Consider the following 22,019-nt stretch of genomic DNA (forward strand, 5'->3'; position numbering starts at 1 on the left):
TATTATCCATCAACCTGAAGAAGCCTTTCATGATGCAAAGAACCATTTAATTGTACAAAGGATTTTGAAATTTTCATGGTTCTACATAGAATCATTTTCTTTAGTAAAGAACTCTTGAAGACATATCTTTTTTAAGTGTGTAGGTTGTAGGTCTTATTGTTAATTATGTTACTTAGCAGACCTGTTTAACCTCTAAAACAACACCTATCTAATTACATTTAATAGCTGCATACCTGTACATAAGTGTCTATTACACTAAAGCTGTGGTTCATTCAAGCTGATGGAGGTATGTGTATCTGTGGTGATGGGTCATTCTCTGAATAGCAACCAACACGAAACACGAGTTGCCTCAGAGCTGTTTTACTTGACTATACAATAAAACCTGTTTGGCTGCTTTCTTAAAAGCGTCAGGTATTTAGGGCACTTAGGTTGTGTCTCAAATCAACCTGTAGTCCCCTAGGGAATTCTGACTCTGAACATTTCTGGGAAAATGGTGATGTCACATGTAGACAAAAAAACTTTGATAGCCTAGCAGTGAGCTAGCAATAAGCTAAAACAGACTTACCACTTCAGAACATTTGAAAGTGTTATGTTAGAGCGCTATGCCAAAATGTACCTCGTTTATTTCTTTCTTTTTTATTTTGCAGTGTATTTTGGGATACATGGGATCAGTTAGGGCACTCATTTGTGTTCTTTGCTGCATCTAAAACCACATACTATACTATACTTACTATATTAGTGAATGTGTTACTTATAGTTTGTGGAGAAGAACTCGAGCAAATTGAAAAGCGGTCACTACAGTGGAAAAACGAGAAATGGTAGTATGTTGTTCTTGGGAAATTTACTGTACAATAGACAGAAAAGGCTGGATAAGTAAAAATTATACTTTAATAGCAAATCCAAACTAATTATAAGCGGTCTTACAGTGGGTGAGATATAAATATAAATTCAGCGAGGCATGTCACTAAAAAATATAGGCAAAAATATATTACACTAAAGCATTTCATGTCCATTTCATATTAGAACCCCAAAAGGGTTCTTCTACTGTAACAAGCTTGACATCGTAACAATAGAAGAACTCTTCTTTTTGGTGCTATATGGAACCCTTTTCAAATAAGTCTATATAGAACCATCTACAGCACATTCTCTATCAGTTTGAAGAACCTTTTAATGGTGCAACTAACCCTTTAAACATGCAAAGGGATCTTTGGGTGTTCATAGTTCTATATAGAACCGCCTTCTTTACGAAAGTACCCTTGAAGAATCATTAATTAAGAGTGTGCGTCTCTAGCCCTTGCAGGCACACTACACAGGGAGCGAGTGGATTTGGAGCGCGGTCATCGCGGATGCGAGGCTGGAGGGACACCTGCGCCTTTAAAAGGCCACATACAGCGATGATGTCAGCTGATCCCTTTAGGATCTCACTGATTTCCGCACACTACGGGTCTCTGCAGGACGTTTCCGCACATTTTCTTTCGACCGTGGGGTGATTTGGTGTGCGTTTGGACGCGCCTGGATCAGGTGTGGAGCGATGATGGACACGGATGTCTGTAGTGCGTCATGAAGGCAGCACACACAGGCCGCGCTGGTGTCGTCTGTTTGGGTTTATTAGCTCGTCTTGTTGGAAACGTGACTGATGCAGACTGATTTTTTTATTTGTTATGTGAATAATCTTATTTTGCAGCTGGGATTTTGCACTTCGGCTGGGAAGCACTGCTGAGCTGGGACCATTTCCTTTAATCGTGGGCTGTTATAGTCAAATCAGCTGGATTAAAGCTTCTGTTTTTACCTTCTCTTCCACAGTGGGTGAATGCATTTAGTGCAATAGGCCTCTGCTGTCACGCCTGGTGTGATCTGGAGCCCCTTCTGGTGCTGTAAACACTGCTTTAGCTATAGGCTGTCTGGGGAAATTAGGTTTTCCATTTGCTTGTGTTCCCCCCCCTCCCTAATAGAACACTGTACTAGATACATTTCTGAAGGGTTGTGCTGGCTCCATAGTGAGCTGGACCTCCTGGCCTGACCATGTTCGCTCCTGATGCGGCAGCTGGAGCTGGGTACTCCTCGGGCACCATGGCGGAGAAGGATGCCAGTCAGGAGACCACCCTGGGAAGTGCGTACTCGCCGGTGGACTACATGAGCATCACCAGCTTTCCCCGCTTACCTGAGGATGACGCCATTTCCGGCGAGAACACCCTGAAGTCCCGCCGAGACGATGATAACTTCCTGAGCGAGCAGGACACAGGTAGGGTCTGTCCCAAATGTCAGTGTAAGCCACAGAGCTTGAGGAGAATTAGCACTCTTTAATGTCTTCCAGGTTTCTCGAACGCTAGAGGGCGCTCCGGAGCGAGTCCAGAATTTGAGCGTTAAGGCAACATCATAGTTTGTAAATGTTTAAACGTTTTTAATATAAAAGAGTACATTCGTTTTCTGAACACAGAGCAGCATAAAACATTTTACCACTGCTGTTATATTTTTAAGAGCTTTTAAACTCGGCACCTCATACGTTTATGATGTCAGTGAGCACGGACAGCCAATGAACTGCTCCGCTCACCAACCAATCAGCACTCAGTAGCAGTAACGCTAACCAATCAGCACTCAGTAGCAGTAATGCTAACAAATCACCACTCAGTAGCAGTAATGCTAACCAATTAGCACTCAGTAGCAGTAATGCTAGCTCCCTGCTGCCCAAAACCCGTTCGCTGTAGAAAAAAGGAAACATACACGTAAATTTTCTTTGCTTTTTTTTTAGTGAAATAAGTCCTTTTACTTTCCTTTCCAATGTTAAAGGAAAGTTCTGGGCAAGTGTTAAGAAACTTATTTTACTTTTCATTTTTAGCCGTTTAGCTCCATTCACCCCCATTTATTGAGGACCCGCTTATGGGCGCCCTCTGGCGTTTTGCAGTCCTGTTTTTGATATGAGGGAAATAGAAAAAAGCATGATATTTGAGAGGGACTCCTGTGACATACTGGGTTATGTTACCGATTATACTCATTTTTTTAGTCATGTTAGCTAATTTATATACCCACAGCGACTCAGTGACTCAATAATAAGTAAGGGTGTAACAATGCACTCAGCGCACAACTCGATTATTAATATAATTATCATGCTTGTTGTATTGAAATTCTGCAAGTACTCTAATTCTCTTTTACGATTTTTATTTTTTGTTTGGAAACAAAGGGGTTAACGCCCAACAGAAATGAACCAATCAGGTTTCTTTCTCTGTGGTATTTAAGTAGATACAGCCAAGCAAGGTCTCCCTTTGGTTAGGACTTTAGGAGCTGAACAGAAGGCCTAACATATCAGATTAACATAGTTGGGGTTACCAGCCTTACTTTGTTCTTTGTGTTCAGCAGAAAGCTGATTTCGGTTCTTTTCTCCTGTCTGTTCACTGTAGTGTTTCATAATTTCTGCATAATTAAATGGTTAAAATGTAAACGGAATCATTCACCTCTAAAAGCTCCCTTGCAGAAAGATATTACCTAAAATGGTTATGAATACACTGCCTGATGTCTGAGAGGCAAAACAGTCCCAAAAGAAAACTTATCTTTCAGATTTACCATCACACATAAAACTCAGAAGACATGTGTAGGTTCACTGGTGGTTTTGGGTAGTAAACAAAATGGCTATATTTGTGTGTACACATTGCAATGCCTAGTTCCTATCACCACCACTGTGAAGAAATCTTGAACCATCAATGAACCATTTCACATCAAACCACTCTGATTTTGTTTACCCAATCACTGAATTATGCAAAAATTTTGAAAAATTGGCAAAATTTCCCTTCAAACATGCTGGATCATCCTTAATGTCGCATGATTAAAGACCACCCTGTGGTATTTTGACCAAAATTATTTGAGTTTATTGGGTTTTTCATATGCTTTCATATGTAAATATTTAGCACCGATTGCTCATGACATAATGAAGCCTGAACCCAGAATAAAAATTGTTTGGTATGTTTTTTTTAGTTTTTTAGGTTTTTCGTAGTGAATCACCTTTGACATCACAGTTTAGTCCGAGATTAGGCCTTCATTCATCCAAACACCCACTCATCTGAAACATCAGTGGCTTGTCAGCACGCTCACAAAGAGTGTGATTTAGTTAGAGGCACATTTGCATAATGAAGGCTCAGGCAGTAGCAGTCTTGCCCAGGCATGTATTATAACGATTTTCAAAATGTTAAAGGGGAACTCCACCGATATTTCAAAAATTCTACATAATTAAATGGTTGAGATATAAACAAAGTCATTCAGAGTGGTTTGGTGTGAAATGCTCCATTCTGTAGAAACTTGCTGAGTCAGAATAGTTCACAGTGGTGGTGATAAGAACCAGACGTCTGAAGTGTGCAATGCCTCTGAACGCCCTCTCACAGAAAGTTATTGCATGAAATGGTTAGACACATGCTGCCTGATGTCTAAGACATTGTTTCATGATAGTTCTGTGGTAGTTTTGGCTTAAAATGTAATTAATCCATTTATTTTAATCCATTTATGGTACACACAATCCCCAAAGAAAACGAATTGTTTTTAGGTTTGTGACTATTTTACCATCATCAACATTCCATATAAAAACTCAGAAGACACGTGTAGGTTCACTAGTGGTTTTTGATAGTAAATAAAACGGCTATATTTGTGTTGTAGTCGTTGCAACCACCTGGTTCCTATCACTACCTCTGTAAACAAATCTGAACCATTTCACACCAAACCACTCTGAATCACCCCGTTTACATCACAAGGACTGAATCGTTGAGAAATTTGGAAAAATTAGTGTAATTCCCCTTTAAATGCAGTCCCAAAAATCATTTATGGAAATCTTTTAACAGATATTTACTTCATAACAGCAGTAAGATCATTTAAAATCTTATTTCATCATCTTTTGTTCATCTGACAACTGCATAACCTGAAAACCTTGAGATCCTCTTAATGTCCTAAGAGCAGGTTTCCCAATCATGGCTTTACATTGCTTCTGCACTGCACTTTGATGCCAGTAGTGATTCAGTGCTGATAGTCCTGTTTAATTCTAGTCTTAGGTTTAATCTCATTGTGGGAGACCCACCCTAAATGTTTACAAATTGAATCATATGAAAAATCCATACAGTCTGGCTATAGTGCTTTACTGTGGAACAAAAGCAGAGACTTTCTGATGCAGGTTGTCCTGGCAGAATAAACTGTAGACCAGGTTGTCCTAGTCTACATGAAAGTGTATAGAAAAAAACATATTTGCATTAGGTGGGACCGCTTATCTGAGGTGATAGGAACCCGACATCCACCTCTAAAAGCTCCCTTGCAGAAAGTTATTACATGAAATGGTTATGAATACACTGCTGATGTCTGAGACATTGTTTTATAATACTTTTGGTTTTGGGTTTTGGCCTGAACATTTTTTAAGGTGTCAGTACTGATTCTTAAAAAATGTAACAATACCCAGCCCTATTCATGACGGATAATTCAGAAAAAAGCACCAGAAGCATTTTAAATCTGCATACAGCATCATACATTTATGATTAATTATGGGGAAAATGAAATTGTGCACAGTTGTTCAAATCCAACTCTGTAGCATGTTGTGGCTTTAATAACGGTTGCAGGGCTGTTCTCATCCATGACACTGACTAGAAAGTAGAAAGCAGAGCATGATCGATCTGTACACTGGTAGTAAATTTGTTTCTGAAAAATTATCATGTTTTATTTGTTAGTATGCAGTTACTTGATATGTTACATAGAAATAAATAGGCCAGATTTTAGTTGGTCAGTGCCTTATAACGACAATTTAAAGGGGAATTCCATTGATTTTTTTTTTTATAGTGTAATTAAATTGTTAAGATGTACACAGTCATTCAGAAGGGTTTGATGTAAAATGCTTCAATGTAGAGACACTTACCAACTCATCCAGGCTGATTTCTTTACTGTGGTGGTGCTAGGAACCAGGGGTCACCCATGTCTAGACAAATGTAGCCATTTTATTTACTATCCAAAACCACCAGTGAACCTACACATGAGTTTTACATAAAATATTGATGATAAACTATTTTACCCTAACACAGAGCTCATACCTCTTAAAAATGAATAATAAATTTAAAAAAAATGAATAAAACATTTAGACTGAAATCTTCTCAAAACTATCATAAAACAGTGTCTCAGACATCAGGCAGTGTATTCATAACCATTTCATGTAGTAACTTTATGTGAGGGAGCTTTTAGAGGTGGACGTCTGATTCCTATCACCACCACTGTGAACAGTTTTGACTGGGTCAGTTTCTCTAGAGCTGAGCATTTCACACCAAACCACTCTGAATTACTTTCTTCAGATTGTGACTATGTAATTATGCACGTTTTGGAAAAAGGTGTGAATTTCCCCTTAAGTAATAAATAAGTAATAAGTAAATAAATTCACCTGTATGTCCTCAGACCCTGACCTGTTCCTGAAGTCTGCACGCCTGCAGCGTCTGGCCTCCTCGGCCTCGGACCTGGCCAGTCAGGACCTTTCTCCGCTGAGGGAGACACGGCAAGATCCATTCGGTCAGGAGTGCGCCTGCACGCGGGACGGCCTGACTGTCATCATCACGGCCTGCCTGACCTTTGCCACAGGGGTCACCGTTGCTCTCATCATGCAGATCTACTTCGGGGACCCTCAGGTGCTCTGAATGGAGCATGAAAAATTCTGTGATTCTCTTTGTTTAATATAATGTTAACTAGGAGTGTATAATTGTGTTTAAAGGGCTCATATCGCAATGAGTTTAATGTGGTATGTAAACACTGTTGAAGTTTCAAAATGTGTCATTCCCTTTCTTGTCTGTACAGTCTACATAACAGCCCACTTTGAATTCATTTTTTGTGATATAACGTAAATTATATTTTATGATATATCCGCCTATTCTGCCTTTATCATTTAGCTCTGACCATTCGCACAGAAGTTATATGGAGTGTTTTAGCCTGGACTGCACAATACAGGGCAACCAATCAAAACAGAGATCATGTACATATATCAGTCTTAAAGGCACAGTAACAAAAACAGCCTGTTTAATTGTAAGGGATAAAATGAGGCCAGAAAATGATCATGTAAAAATGAATCATGATAGTTTTTGTATATAAGACCACACAAATGTCATAAATGTGATACATTGATCTGGAGATGAGAAGAGCATTGATTTTTTTAAAATAATGTAATAATGATTTTGTATTGTTTTGATTAGGTATGCAGTCATACTTTGGCCAAAAAAAATCAAGCTATTTCCAATCTCAAGAGTCAAAAATAAAAGCTTGGTATTAGTTTTATTGTCTATATTGTGCTACTGGTGAAACGAGATTTCTTGATGCACTGAATCACCTCCACAAAAACTGTAATCAAATTAAGTTGTGAAGTCAGAGGATTTACAACCGTTAGTGCTAACCGGAGAAAACTAGCTTGTATAAATGGCAGGTATTCCTGTGGAACAGCTAGAAATATTTTTTCAAAAGGCATAAAATAACTCCTCTATCAGCTGTGATGTTACTTTAATGCATGTCTGATTTATGTTTTGTGCAGTGAACCCCTAAAACTGCAAACTTATTATTCAGTTGTTAATATTAGGGCTTTTTAGTCAATAAGTACTTTGCATTATTCAGTATCTACTATGAATTACCAAATATTGATTATGAATATTTAGTGCTATTTAATATTATTATTATTATTATACCTAACTGTAGTATAAAAGAAACTGTAACTAATAGGTAGATACAAATTATATTGTCTCCAAAACATTCATCACTTTTCATTTCTACTTTACCGCTTCAGTGGTTCTGTGATCTATAAACAGTGTCTTCAGTGTCTGGTTGTTCTCTCAGATATTTAACCAGGGCGCTGTGGTGACAGACGTGGCACGCTGTACATCTCTGGGCTTTGACGTGCTCGGACAACAGGGCTCCAGTGTGGATGCTGCTATAGCTGCTGCCCTCTGCCTGGGCATTATTCACCCCCACGCCTCGGGAATCGGAGGGTATGTGGAATAAAAGGGAGCTATGAAATGTACATAGTTGGTAATAACAGTCAAAGCTACTGTTGGCACAGCACTGACAGATAGCTCGGCAGACCGGGGAAAGAGTAGGGGGTTTTGTTGCTTGAGATCAAAATAAAATGCTATTTCGTTTCTGGCTGTGCAGTGGTGGCGTCATGCTGGTCCACGACATTCGGAAAAACGAGAGCCGAGTCATTGACTTTCGTGAAACGGTGCCCTCTGGCCTCCGGGAGGAGATGCTGCTGAACCTAGAGCAGAAGGTAAAGTAGACTTACTGTTAAAATGTGCCTATTTAGTGCAAGTAAAAGTGTAGTTTTTAAGATACTGCTGCTAAAAGAAAGAAAGAAGGCTAGTGTCCTTTCAAGCTACCTGCAGTTACTTATTAATAATTACCTGGGCTAGCAAGTGCTCCTTTGCAGTGGTGAGGTCAGGTCTGAAGTTGTGGGGGTTTTCTGTGGTTAGCTGATCAGGGTTAGCAGTACTTTCCAAGGTAGAACATAGAAATGTAACTAAAACACTGAGTTAGATATTTAAATACTTCTAACTTATTAGCAGTCATGATATAATTTCATTTAAAATATTTGTAGACTTCAAAGGTTTTTTTCTGTTAATATTTGTTATGGGGCAAATTCAGTTATTGGTAGCTAGCATTAACATTAACTCACCAGAATCTGTGTGGTGAATTCATTTTCAATTTCATACATAATGAACACTTTAGTTTCTCAGTGTGTCACAGCACTATGATGTAGCATTTTACCATTACTGCATTAAATTAAAGCCATATCAAGATCACAGAAAGCCACAGTAGAAGCACATACAGCTTTAAATGTACACAGAGAGAGGCAGCCAGTCTTTTAGATGAACACACAAATGTTAATAGTGAGCTATGATAAGTTTCATTTTGTTAAATTTATACAAGTAGAGTAAAAAGGAAATTTACGTTTAATGGTGCTCTCACTGTGACAATTTGTGCAGTATCTGTTATATGTGACCCAATGCTGATGTGGCACGACCCAGCTGGTGTGGCCTTTAGATAACCACAGTGATGTGGTATTTCCTGTTCATGGGGTGGGTGTCTAAACCACTGTGCCATTTAGGTGCTTACTGAAACAAAAAATTTATCTTGTAAATCTTATGGTATGATGAATTGTGAAGAACATAATCAAAGACCTGAAACATTTAGATAAATTCATTTCTGGGGGAACAGAGCTCAATTTAGGTTGCCTTAAAATAGCAGTCTGTGAAATACTTTAAATGACACCGGTACTTAATCTGTGGCTCCTGTTACAACAAACGTGCATCACCATGATAAACTTTTTATGGAATTGCATATTCATTATTGTAGGACTATGTAACACAGCTGTTCAGGGAATCAGCCTTAAATTGCACAGAAATATATCGCTGTTGTCAAAAGAAAACCTTATATCTTCAAAGTGGTAACTTTACTGGAGAAGTAGAAAACCTACTTTACTTTTAATGTAAGTCAATGTAACCAGACTTTTTTCCACTTAATTTGGGGTCATTTCTTTTAGCCCATTCATCATGAACTGTATATACAGTGTAAAGTGTAACAGGTATTTTCAAATTAAGTCAAAAACTGAAAAACCTCAAAAATGGAGATGCGAGTTTTTTTCCGACAACAGTGTTATACTTGTTTTTTAGTAGTTTGTTTGTTGTTGTTGTTGTTGTTGTTCTTTTTCTTCTTCTTCTTCTTCTTCTTTATTATTATTATTATTTTGCACTTTGCACAATAGTAAATGGCAACTATTTAAATGGTAGTTTATATGGTCATTTTTAATTTTTACTGTTTGCCTAAAGGAGAGGTTATAGTGATGCTCATAGAACAGTAGTAAAATGCATATTGAATTTTGTCACTGTCCAAAAAAAACATGTATCTCTGTTTTTTTCCACTTCTATTTTTCTACATCATTCTGAACACAAAGGCTGCACTTTGTTGTGTGAAAATTTCATGATGAATGGACCAATAGAAATACTCCAAAAATCCTTGGAATAAAATCTCTTTACGTTAATTTTCATTAAGAGTAAAGAATGTTTTTGCCCTTTTCTGTAAACTTGCCATTTTTGAGATACTTGTGTTTGTTTTGGACAGCGATGATACGCAGAACATTGACATAGCAGTTATCTACTGTTGAATATCTTCTCATACTATCATCACAATATCCTATAACCATATCATAAGTCTTGTTTTAACATTCATATCGTCCAGCCTTAGTGTACGGAGTGTAAACTTTTATTGCATGGACTACATCTGTGGTTCTTTGGAACTGAACTGAATGAAATTTGACTTTTAATAGCTCTTCTGATAAGCATGTCCCTGAGCTGTTCATGTTGAACCTGTTTAATGTTGTGTCTGTTTAATGATCTGTGTCTTTGTGTTTGTTTTTCCTTCAGCCTGGTCTGCTGGTAGCTGTTCCGGGCATGCTCAGTGGACTCCATCAGGCTCACCAGCTCTATGGAAAGTACGTTCAAGGTCACTGGTTCAATTTCTTTAGTCGTGTTACACATATCATTGAAATAAGAGTGTTTTGATGTAGTATGTAAACATAATTTAGAGTTTCAAAATGTACATTCACTCTATAGTACACACCGTCCATTTATGCAAAATAAGCTGCAGGAACAGCCTGGTTCAGCTCACGCTGAAGTTATAAGGAGTGTTACAGCTCAGGCTACTTTTTGAATGAGGCACAATACAGTACAGCCAATCAGAGCAGAGATCATCTGCATACATCAGTCCTAAAGGCACACTCCCTGTTTAATTCTCAGGGGTTTAAAATGGTAAAAACTATGACTGTTTATTGATACTTAAAACCACACAAAAGTCATAACATGCAAGAAAAATGTGGAAAATAGGCCCTTTAATAGTAAAAGATGCACATACACATGTTTTTGCCAGGAATACTCGTCTTTAAATCATAGTGTTAATAGTTTATATACTTTTTTCATGGTATCACATAATCTATTGCATTACTGTTCTATTGTTTTTGCAAAAATAAAGAAAGAGATCAAGCTAAAAAACCCCAAACAATCTTTCAAATATATGCTTTAAATATTTCCAGTTTCTTCTGCCAAAATGAGTAGTTAGAGTAGCAGCTTAGAGTAATGCGACCACTGATGTTGTTTATCAGCCGGTGGTCAGTGGAATGATGTTATATTTAGCAACATGGATAGAATACTTTTCAACAGTCAGATTGTGTGATCTCTAATAATTAATCAAAAATTATTTTATGTAAAGCCACATGCTGCACGTCTTCCAAATGATGCATATCTGCTCAGTTATATTCTTCCATAGATATGAATATCCACAGTGATTAATTATGTGTAATTGTGCTAGCAAACGCAAAACGTAGAAATGATATAGAAATAGAAGAAATGATTGTTCTTTTTAAATAAATAATGCTACATAAAAACAGCCAGTAACTGACTTCCTGTATGATACAAGGAGCTTTTCTGTCTGAGTGCATTAAAATAAAAGTGGAATCAGATTTGCAGTAATGCTGTGTTTCTCTTTTTGCAGAAGGCCATGGAAAGAGGTCATCGCCATGGCCGCAGATGTGGCCAGGAATGGATTCAACATTACTCATGACCTGGGTGAGTAGCTCACACACACATACATAAAGACTTAGGCTGCACAGTATGGATAAAACGATAATATTGCCATTGAATACGCTGTAAATTGTGATTGTGGTAGACCTTGCAGTGCATTAAAACACTCTCTTAAATCAATGAGTGAGTTTACATGTACTTAATAATCTGATTACTGCAGAAAATCAGATTTTGTCAATAATTCGTTCAGCGTGTTTACATGCATTTACATACGTGAGTCAGTCAATAATCAGACTTCTGCCGTGCAACCGGCCAATAAACTCTCGGAAGAAGACGTTATGCAAGCGTACCGTAAAACTCAAAGGTAATGCTTTTTTTATTTGCGCCACTTTACCTGAAAATATGAACATATATCATCTAGAAGATGAAGAATATTTAAATCCTTTATTTCGTCAAGCATGTAGTCGGTTTCAGCATCACTCTAAAAGCGTTTTGTTGTATCTCGCGGGTGCTGTGTTAAAAGCTGCTTGCTGTTTCCGGTAAGACTGTCCATTTCAGCACATGCACAAACTGAGAAAACTGAAAGAAATCGGAGTAAGCGTTAACATGCGCTGAGAAATCTAATTACTGAGCTAAAATCCAGTGTCTTTATCAGATTTCTGAATCGGATTTCTAGACCTTAATCCAATCTAAGAAATCGTAGTATGCTGTTGATTAATCAGAAAACTGCAGAAATCTGATTATGATCAGATTATTTAGTGCATGTAAATGTACTCAATTAATGTGACTATTGCTGAAAGATTGTTTTTAAAACATCTATATTCATATTGAATAATACTGTGTAAACGTCTACAAAAAAATCTTTCTTGTGAATAGTTTATCATGTTTTAATTCACATTGTACTTGTACTGTTATTATTGTATATAAAATAACCAAAAATATGAATATGACAAACGGTTGCAAGCATTTGAGTGCTAGTGTATGTCAGAGTTTGCTGGAAATTTGGCTTGTGTTCATTTTAGTCTGTTTAAAATTGTACTACTACACTCTTGTTGTATTTCTGCCTGTAGCGGATGCACTGTCTAAAATAAAAGACCAGAATGTTTCGGAGGCTTTCCACGAGCTGTTCCTGCCCGATGGTCAGCCTCCTCTCTCGGGCCTCTTCACCAGACGCCTCGACCTTGCGCTCATTTTGGACAGGGTCGCCGCTAATGGGATCGCTGAGTTTTACAGCGGAAACCTGAGTCAGGAAATGGCATCTGCGGTACAGCTGACCTTTACTAACATTTGATCTATGCAACTCAGCAAAACGTCTCTATCGTAGATGCAGTTGCATATTATTTGGATCATTTTAAAGGGGAATTGCAGTGATTTTTCAAAATTGCTGTATAAATAAGTGGTCAAGATGTAAACACAGTCATACAGAGTGGTTTGGTGTGAAATGCTTTGTTCTAGAGAAACTACAGAGTCAGAATTGTTCACAGTGGTGGTGATAGGAACCAGACGTCCACCTCTAAAAACTCCTTCACAGGAAGTTATTACATGAAATGGTTACATATAAACCGCCTGATGTCTGACACATTGTTTTACGATAGTTTTGTGGCAAAGTGTTGTGTTAAATTGATTAAAATACAGCTTAATTCAGTCCTTTCAAGACAGAGTTGTACATGCCGGTTGTCGTATCATATATAAAACTCAGAAGACGCGTGTACGTTCACTGGTAGCTTTGGACAGTAAATACTATGTCTATATTTGTGTTGTAGTCATAGTGACCCTTGGTTCCCATCACCACCACTGTAAAGAAATCTCAGTCCGTAAGTTTCTTTGCAGGGAACCATTTCACAGCAAACCGCTCTGAATTCAATCTTATTAATTGAATTATACAGAATAATTGAAAAATGTCAGATTCCCCTTTAAGACTTGAAATGTACAGTTATTATCAGATGTTTTTATACTGTTGGTAATAATCATAGTTATTTACATAGTTACATGTGTATCAGTGCTGAGCCATTGCCTTGATAGTAGTGTATGTGTTTGTGCTACAGGTTTATTCCAGTGGTGGAGTCCTGACTGAGGAGGATTTTAGTAATTACACTACAGTCCTACAGCAGCCAGTACAGAGCCTCTACCAGGGTAAATATACTTAACTCTTTATGCTGGATATGTTTTGGTATTAACAGAATAGTGATTTAAATAGTAAATTTCACTACATTTCAAAAGAAAAACCTGTACTTTTCACTCACTACATTTTCAAAACAGGCTCTTTAGTTTTAATGATCTATTTATCTCTTTTATCTCTACATATTTATGGTTTTTTTTTTTTGTTAATTGGGCAACTGTATTAGGGCACCTAATAAAAGACAAAATCGGCTCCCTACTGGATGTGAAGCATGGAAGCAGAGTGAACCCATGATTGACTATTTTCACAACTTATAGGCCGCAGCACTATTTTACTATCATCGACACTACATATAAAGACTCAGACACGTGTAGGTTCACTGGTGGTTTTGGATAGTAAATAAAACGGCTATATTTGTGTTGTAGTCATGGAGACCCCTGGTCCCTATCACTACCACTGTAAAGAAATCTGGGTCTCTGCAATCAACCATTTTACACCATTTATATCTCAACCATTTAATTTTGTCAAAATTCTGAAAAATTGGTGGAATTTCCCTTTAAACTGAATATGAACAAACGCAGGGGCATACACATTTTTGCAATAGTAATTGTACAGATATATAGTGGACATATGAGGTGGGTGTTTCTCACGAAATGGCCAGTGAGTGAAAGGACAAAGTACGGGTTTCCACCAAAGTATGAACAGTGAATAAGTTTCAAACTCCTCAACTCAGAAAAGCTTTATGTAAATATTTGTTGCTGTTTTTTGTCTCGTCTCATGAAGGTCACCAGGTAATGGCTGCTCCGCCCCCCCACGCTGGATCTGCTCTCCTGACTGCCCTCAACATCCTGGAAGGCTACAACATCACCAGCCAGGCACAGAAGAACAGCACCCACCACTGGATAGCTGAGGTACTGCAGCCTCACATGCTCACAAGCTTACAGGGCTGTAACTCTCTGACCTTTAGATTTCTATTATTTATTAAATTGTTCAGTGCATCGTATCTCCACTTTCATTTTAGGTGGATTTTATTTATTTTTGTATGATTTACATATAAGATTTACACACTTATTTTTATAAAAAAATGCATTGAATACAAATATGTGATTGAGGAACTATTTACACAGTAATGGAATGTAAATAATAAACAGTAATATATATTATGCTTGTATTGTTCTCCCAAAAATAACAATATGTGAAAGCTGTGCTCTACATTTATGCAATAACATTTGTACAATCCTCAATCACCAAAATAGTCATGGCACATATTTGCCATCTACTGCTCTAAAAATGCCATTCCATTGGTTTAAAAATTGTAGAATTTGAATTTGCTGTTGCTTGTTTCCCTTGTTTTTCATTTAAGACTCTGAAAATTGCCTTGTCACTGGCCAGTGGGCTCGGAGACCCCATGTATGACCCCTCTGTCTCTGAAGTTTTGGCTCAGATGCTAAGGTAAGATTTACTGATTAAATTATACCTCACCATGTTTACTGTGCTTACACAGGCTATTCAATACAAATTCATGACAATGTGAAAACTTTTGTTGATCAGGAGATTGATCAGGATATTAATCCGGAGATTGAGATGTAATGGCATAAATAACACACATAAAATAAGTAAGCAAGTAAAATAAAATGCAGCATACAATGTGGTGTAACGTGGTGTATGCAGGACACTGTAGACAAAAGAAGCCTGTTCATTTACAAAACTTATTTAATGATAAGTGAAAAAAGTAGTTCAGTATTTTTCTGTGACAACAGGACTGTATTGCCCATTGTAGGGAAAATGATAACAGTGTTGTCTTTGCATTTCAGTAAAACCCAGGCTGGTGTGTTCCGGCAGATGATTAATGACTCTTACGCATCTTCTCCTGGACACTACACCCCTGGCTATGCGCTGGAGGAGGGAGCAGTGGCCAGTCAGGTTATGGTCATGGGTCCAGATGACTTCATTGTGTCTGTTATGAGGTAAACAGTGAGGGATTACTCTCTGTACATCTGTTATTACACAGTTATTACTGTCATACTGTAAAAATTACACTTTGTAGATACTGGATTAAAATCACTCCACAATTTATTCCTATCAGACTGTAAAATCTACACATGCTGCAAATTCATACTGGATAGAAAACACTCCACAGTTATTAATGTCAGACTGTAAAACTACACACTGCAGATTCATACTGGATTAAAATCACTCCACAGTTATTACTGTCAGACTGTAAAAGCTACACACTGTAGATTCATGCTGGCTTATAATCTCAGCTAGGGTAGAGCGTTTATTAACTGATGACATCATCATGTCATCTGAACTAACTGTTGTGATAGGATGGAAAAATGTGTTATGATTTCTGATTCTTATGACTTTGAGACCAATACTGATATTTTATGATCTGTTTTTTTTTTCCTCAGCTCTCTGAATCAGCCTTTTGGAAGCCGCATCGTAACTCCCTCTGGAATCCTCCTGAACAGTCAAATTCTGGACTTCTCCTGGCCCAACAAAAGCCACGGATCAGCCCCACCAAACCCGGTACTGAAAAGCCTTCAGCGTTCACGCCTAGTTCTCTGAGAAACCTGCAAGAATAATTCTAAATACATATTTTTTTCCAGATTAATTGATATGACATAAGTGCTGATTGTGCAGAGCAGATTGATGTATGCATTGTTTTTGTTTATTTTGTAAACTATTTGAAATATTTGGTTACCCTCCCTCCTCACCCACCAGCCCTCCTCAGTTTGAGTTCAGATTAACATCTACTGTCATGTGTGCTCCTCTCCAGCGTAACAGTATCAAGCCAGGAAAGAGGCCACTCTCATTTCTGGTGCCCACAGTGGTCAGACCCTCTCTGGGCCTCTGTGGGACTTATGTAGCTCTGGGGTCCTCCAACAGTGACCGGGCCCTCAGCGGCATCACACAGGTTCAGCACCTACACTTACCAGCATGCACTAATTATAATATGTTATTCCTTTAGTGTAAAGCAAACACACACACAATTATTAATAGCTTTATAAATACAGTTATAAATTTATAAGAATATTATTAGCAGTTGTTTTAATGTTGTTATTAAAATGATGATTCAATTATAGTAGCTATTAAATCAAAAATATATTAAAGATTTACTATTGCAAAAGTCTTAAAAGTGGTATTTCTTTGGTATCTCCATAGGTGCTGATGAATGTTTTATCACTGCATAAAAACCTGAGTGACAGCCTGACGTACGGCAGGCTTCACCCTCAGCTGCAGCCCAACACTCTGCTGGTGGACGGTAAGTACTTTCTTTCTTTCTTTCTTTCTTTCTTTCTTTCTTTTCTGCATTATTTTAGTTTCCCTCTCACTAAGGCATTTTGTGTTCACATACATCTAGTTCCCTTGAAATTATAAGGTTCTGTCTGACACTTTTGTCAAAATTAGGTTATTCACGTATTACACACACATTACGTGAGGTGTGAGGTGAACTTCTATGAGGTTCTATCTGCGAGCTTAGAATACACACAAGGGGACCAATCGGGTTCTGTTTCTTTGTCATGTCGCCACACTGCTCAGTGACTGCAGGAAAGGTTTATAACACTTTATGAAACATGAAAACATGTTAGAAATTTTAAGCCCTAAAGGAAATTAAATTGTGTACATTTGAATTAATGTCTTATTTACAATATAAAAATGAATTTTATTCATTCATCCATCTTTTCTTTTTCTTCTTTCTCCCAAAAGAAAGATATTTTGGCTCATTAGAGTCACTTTTCTGATATAAAACAAAATCTCATACTGCCTTTATACTGACCTGCTATACATACCTGTTGGGACAGTTCATCACAGTAGCTGGTTGCTGTCTGACCTAAAGGAAACTTAAATGAATGGCTTCTACCTACAACTGACCTCTGCACTGGACAACATATTTAGCACTGACCTATCAATCTATCAATCAATGCTTGTTTTTAATATGAAAAAGATTATTTGTCCTAGAACAAGAAATAAAATCCTAACAAATAAATAAATAATAAATGTCATAAAAATGTCATAAAAAGCATTAAATTGAACTTTCTGATACAAGTAGACACTCTGTTACAACACTAATTTTATCTTTTAAAATAAATTAAGAGTACACTGTTTTCCTTGAAAAACGGTGCTTCTTTTCATGTATTGCCAGATAGAACCTTATAATTCCACGAGAAAGGAAGTGAGTTCTTAGGATTAGAAGGTTCTATCTGTTCAAAAAACTAATTTACAAATATGACAGGATTCTGATTCTGATAAATTTATGGTGTCTGTCATTTTCATGTATGAGAGAGACGTGTTCCACGTATCAGTTTTGCTATTTGGAATGCAAAATCTTTGAAGCTTAATATCTCAAAACTGCTCAGAACGCAGATAGAACCTTATAATTCTAAAGGGACAATTTCTTTCCTGTATTTCCAAGTTCTAAGCCTCTTCTTACCTGACTTCAGTTAAATGGGAATAAATTGTGTGCTTTTATTGTGTACAAATATAGAACCGTGAACACTCAAAGAACCCTTTGCATGATTAAAGAATTCTGTGCATCGTGAAAGGGTTCTTCACATTGATGGAGAACATGCTGCTTGTTCCATATAGCACCAAAAAGGGTGCTGTTTTTACAAGCTTGACATCGTAACCATAGTAGAAACCTCTTTTCAAAATGTTGCTATATAGAACCATCTGCAGCACATTCTCCATCAGTATGAAGAACCATTCCTTGATGCAGAGAACCTTTTAATCATGTAAAGTGTTCATGGTTCTATATAGAACCATTTCTTTCCTAAAGAATCCTTAAAGAACCACCATTTTTATAATTAAAAAGATACAATCCGTTGGTCACTGATCTGATTCAATGTCCTTTTTGATTAGCTGAGTTTCTGAAGGAGGATGTGGAGGCCCTCAAACAGAAAGGCCACGAAGTGGAGAGAGTGGACGTTATATCGCTGGTGGAGGGCACCAGAAGGACCAATGACCTCATCATTGGAGTGAAGGACCCCCGCAGTGCAGATGCATCTGCGCTTACCATGTCTATGTCCATGCCCTAGTAGAAGCCTGTGTGGGGGGAAAGTTAATCTTAGTGCAATAAACCGAATATGAGATTTTTTTGTGAGTGGAGACCTGTGAGGGAAGAAGGAAAACACTGTATACCCTCGTAGTGCATCATAGATATCAAATAATTCAGATCATCAAGTCAGTTGGAATATTTTACACATTCTGTGATCCAACCACTGACAGCAATCAAAACTAGCCATTCCAGTACGATATTTTGAAAGGCCATATCATGGAAATTGTTTGAAGTAAAATGTAAACACTATTTCTAAATGTACTATTTACTCACAAGTCTGTACAATCCATATATGGAAACTATACTGCAAAAATTGTTCCTCTGATGTCACACGAACCAAACCAGTTACATATATCCTCCTATTAAGCCTACATCAGTTTAGCCCTGTCCATTCATTCACTTCTGAGGGGTGAGTCGAAGTTGGCAAGGGCACATTAGAAGAAAAAAAGGATTGAAACTGAGCCTAGGCATCCTGGAGTGCAACTGAAGATTTTTTTCTGAAATTACAAATGGTTGGGTTTGTGGTTTTTGGGGGTTATTTTGTTAGATGGCCTGCATGGCCACACAAATCTGAGCCAAACCCGTCTGTGTAGCTCTGTACCAAGTCAGTTTAACAATATAAACCAATACAAATCTTGACGTCAGAATTGAAAATCATATTTTACCTAAAGATGTTACATGCTTAGTAATTAAGGGTAGAATTTTGACTGAAAACAGTCCGAAAGTGGATGGTGTCAGCACGTATCTGCTTTGGAGAGTGGACTGTAAATACACAACCACCATTTAAATACACATGCACATCCGGAATGCCACCAAGCTACATATCTTCCAGGCTGCAAATAAGTTAGGGCTGCATAACATGTACCACACGCTAACGCTATTAAATCAGTGATATTGCAGTGATTACTATACATCTGGTTCCTACTGCATTATTTTGAACAAATGACGTTTGTTGCATTACGTGAACTCTGTGATTGACCAAAACACTCAAAAACTCATCTGGGGCTGTGATTGGTCAGGATGCTCACAGCACACAGTAAAAATAACCCACTGTGATTGATTAGAGGGCTCATTTGCAGTAGTAAGGGCAGAGCCAGTTTAAGGGAAGCCTGGCTGCTTCCTATTTCTCACAATGTATAAAAAATATTGACAACATGACAAACATGACATGCAAGATGCCTGCGATCATGAATGACGGCGAATAGAGCGAAAAGGCTAAAAATGAACGTAGACGGCTGTATTTCATAAAAAAAGTATATTTCCGTTTTTCTGCAGCAGGTTATGGGCCGTAGGCTACTGAGTGCTGATAGGTTAGCATTACTGCTACTGAGGGCTGATTGGTTAGCATTACTGCTACTGAGTGGTGATTGGTTAGCGTTACTGCTACTGAGTGCTGATTGGGTAACGTCACTGCTACTGAGTGCTGATTGGGTAACGTCACTGCTGCTGAGTGTTGATTGGGTAACATTACTGCTACTGAGTGTTGAGTGGTAATTGGTTAGCACTACTGCTACTCATTGCTGATTGGTTGGCATTACTGAGTGCTGATTGGTTATCATTACTGCTACTGAGTGCTGCTTGTTTAGCACCATTCATTTTTCCCACAGTGGAAAACTGCTGGAGTTCCTCATATGGGCTTGACGCTGACAATTAAATGACACATGACCTCAGAGGTCTATTGCAAAGGCTAATGTCATGATAATGATTAATGAACATATATTATGCAGCCTTACTATGAGTGTTCACTTAACTGTTGCCATCTACACTACAATTTTAATATGCTTTTGGTATCACCCACTGTGGATGCTGTACATTGTATGACCTTTTTAGCTTGTGCACCCAGTCAAACTGGACACATTAGTTACAAAAACCTTCATTAGTTAACAAATGTGTGCTGTGGTTTAGTTTAAAGCAGTCATGTGGAATATTTATATAGTTTTATTTATTTTATTTCTATTTTATTGCTTAACCCGTTAAATGGCCAGGGCCCACCAATGTTTTACTACACACTTCTATAACCTATAGAATAGCTCAGTTCAGTTTGCATTGAAGTCCCTGTAGTCTGAATAATAAGCCTTAGTATGTAAAAAGCCGGAGATTTTAAGGGGTTAAACTTTCTAGACTGAGTGTCCACGTCGCAAGTTACTGACCAGATCCATAGATCCATATTGTATAGTCATATTTGGCTTTCATGTCTAGGGCTGGGTATGAGAAAAAAGTCACGTTCAAACAAGGGGCTGGGCAGACCGCTGTTGCAGTGATGGCCAGAGTGAAATGTTTGTGTATGTTAACTCATTATTTATTGGTGATTTTTGTAGTTTTGTTCTTGTATTTTGATGTTGAGCTGATGAACATTAGCATAGACTGAAACATCAATGATTAACTGACCTGCTTTGTTTTAGGGAATGTACTGTATTGTTGAATGTACAAAAAATGTTTTTCATTTATTGATTTAATATTTTTGGTCTGTGTTATAGCATGTTTGATTTGTGAACATTAGCACTTTTTGGGGATTTTTTTTATGCTAATTCTATTGTAAAACAGCCCTGAATTTGTGAAAGACTGTTCCAGTGAAATAATATTATTATTATTATTATGTACACATTCAGTGAACATTGATGCTTTTAAGGGAAAATGTTACACTTTTGTATGCAGCGTTGTGTAGTGGTCAGCTGTTTAACAGCATATTGCATTTTTTTCACAGTGATACTCAACTTATAACACGGTAATAACACAATCAAAGTGGCATGAGCTGCACTTGGCCAGTTGAAGTTTTGTATGGTCTTGTAATCCTGCTTGAATTTTGCCTTCCTGATTGCACAGTGACTGTTTCTTTTGTATTGCGAGTGTTTGTGTGGACCAAATGAAGAAGCATAAATGTTTATTATAACTTTAATGGTAATTTACCTGTAATTATTGTTTTTTTTCTGGACTACATCCATGTTCAAGCAGTTCCAGTAACAGTACAGTACAGTAACAGTCATGCATTTGCTACTGCAGGCCAGCATTATGTTCAGACTGTCTGCAAATTTCACTGTTGCGAAAATAAAGGCTTTCACTGAACTGTTTTTCAGCAGAACAGACATTTTTAATTTGCTCATCCAACACTGGATTGTCCAATAAATTAATGTTAATGAATAAATTAATGAATTTGCACATTATACTTGAGATACAGTCAAAGCAAAATACCCCAAATTACAAATCACATGTTTTATCAATTTTCCTGAAAACAGGATATCACGTATAGACAGAAAACTTAATTATGGCAATTTCAATTTATTTGCTAAGG

At 37.5% G+C, this 22,019-nt stretch overlaps 1 protein-coding gene across 1 annotated transcript; it reads left to right on the forward strand.

The window, feature by feature from the left end:
- The first annotated feature begins 1,255 nt into the window (after window positions 1–1,255).
- Window positions 1,256–21,798, forward strand: LOC118822971 (glutathione hydrolase 7). The gene is made up of 15 exons (XM_036592314.1): window positions 1,256–2,242; window positions 6,403–6,629; window positions 7,819–7,970; window positions 8,134–8,248; window positions 10,401–10,468; window positions 11,524–11,597; window positions 12,623–12,816; window positions 13,598–13,685; window positions 14,455–14,582; window positions 15,035–15,123; window positions 15,486–15,638; window positions 16,083–16,200; window positions 16,451–16,588; window positions 16,837–16,936; window positions 18,535–21,798. Exons 1-15 carry the CDS (start codon window positions 2,023–2,025, stop codon window positions 18,708–18,710), a joined length of 2,040 nt encoding a protein of 679 aa, XP_036448207.1. The 5' UTR covers window positions 1,256–2,022; the 3' UTR covers window positions 18,711–21,798.
- Window positions 21,799–22,019: the final 221 nt, after the last annotated feature.

The sequence above is a fragment of the Colossoma macropomum genome, unplaced genomic scaffold (assembly GCF_904425465.1).
Source record: "Colossoma macropomum unplaced genomic scaffold, Colossoma_macropomum, whole genome shotgun sequence".
NCBI classification, from domain to species: Eukaryota; Metazoa; Chordata; class Actinopteri; order Characiformes; family Serrasalmidae; genus Colossoma; species Colossoma macropomum.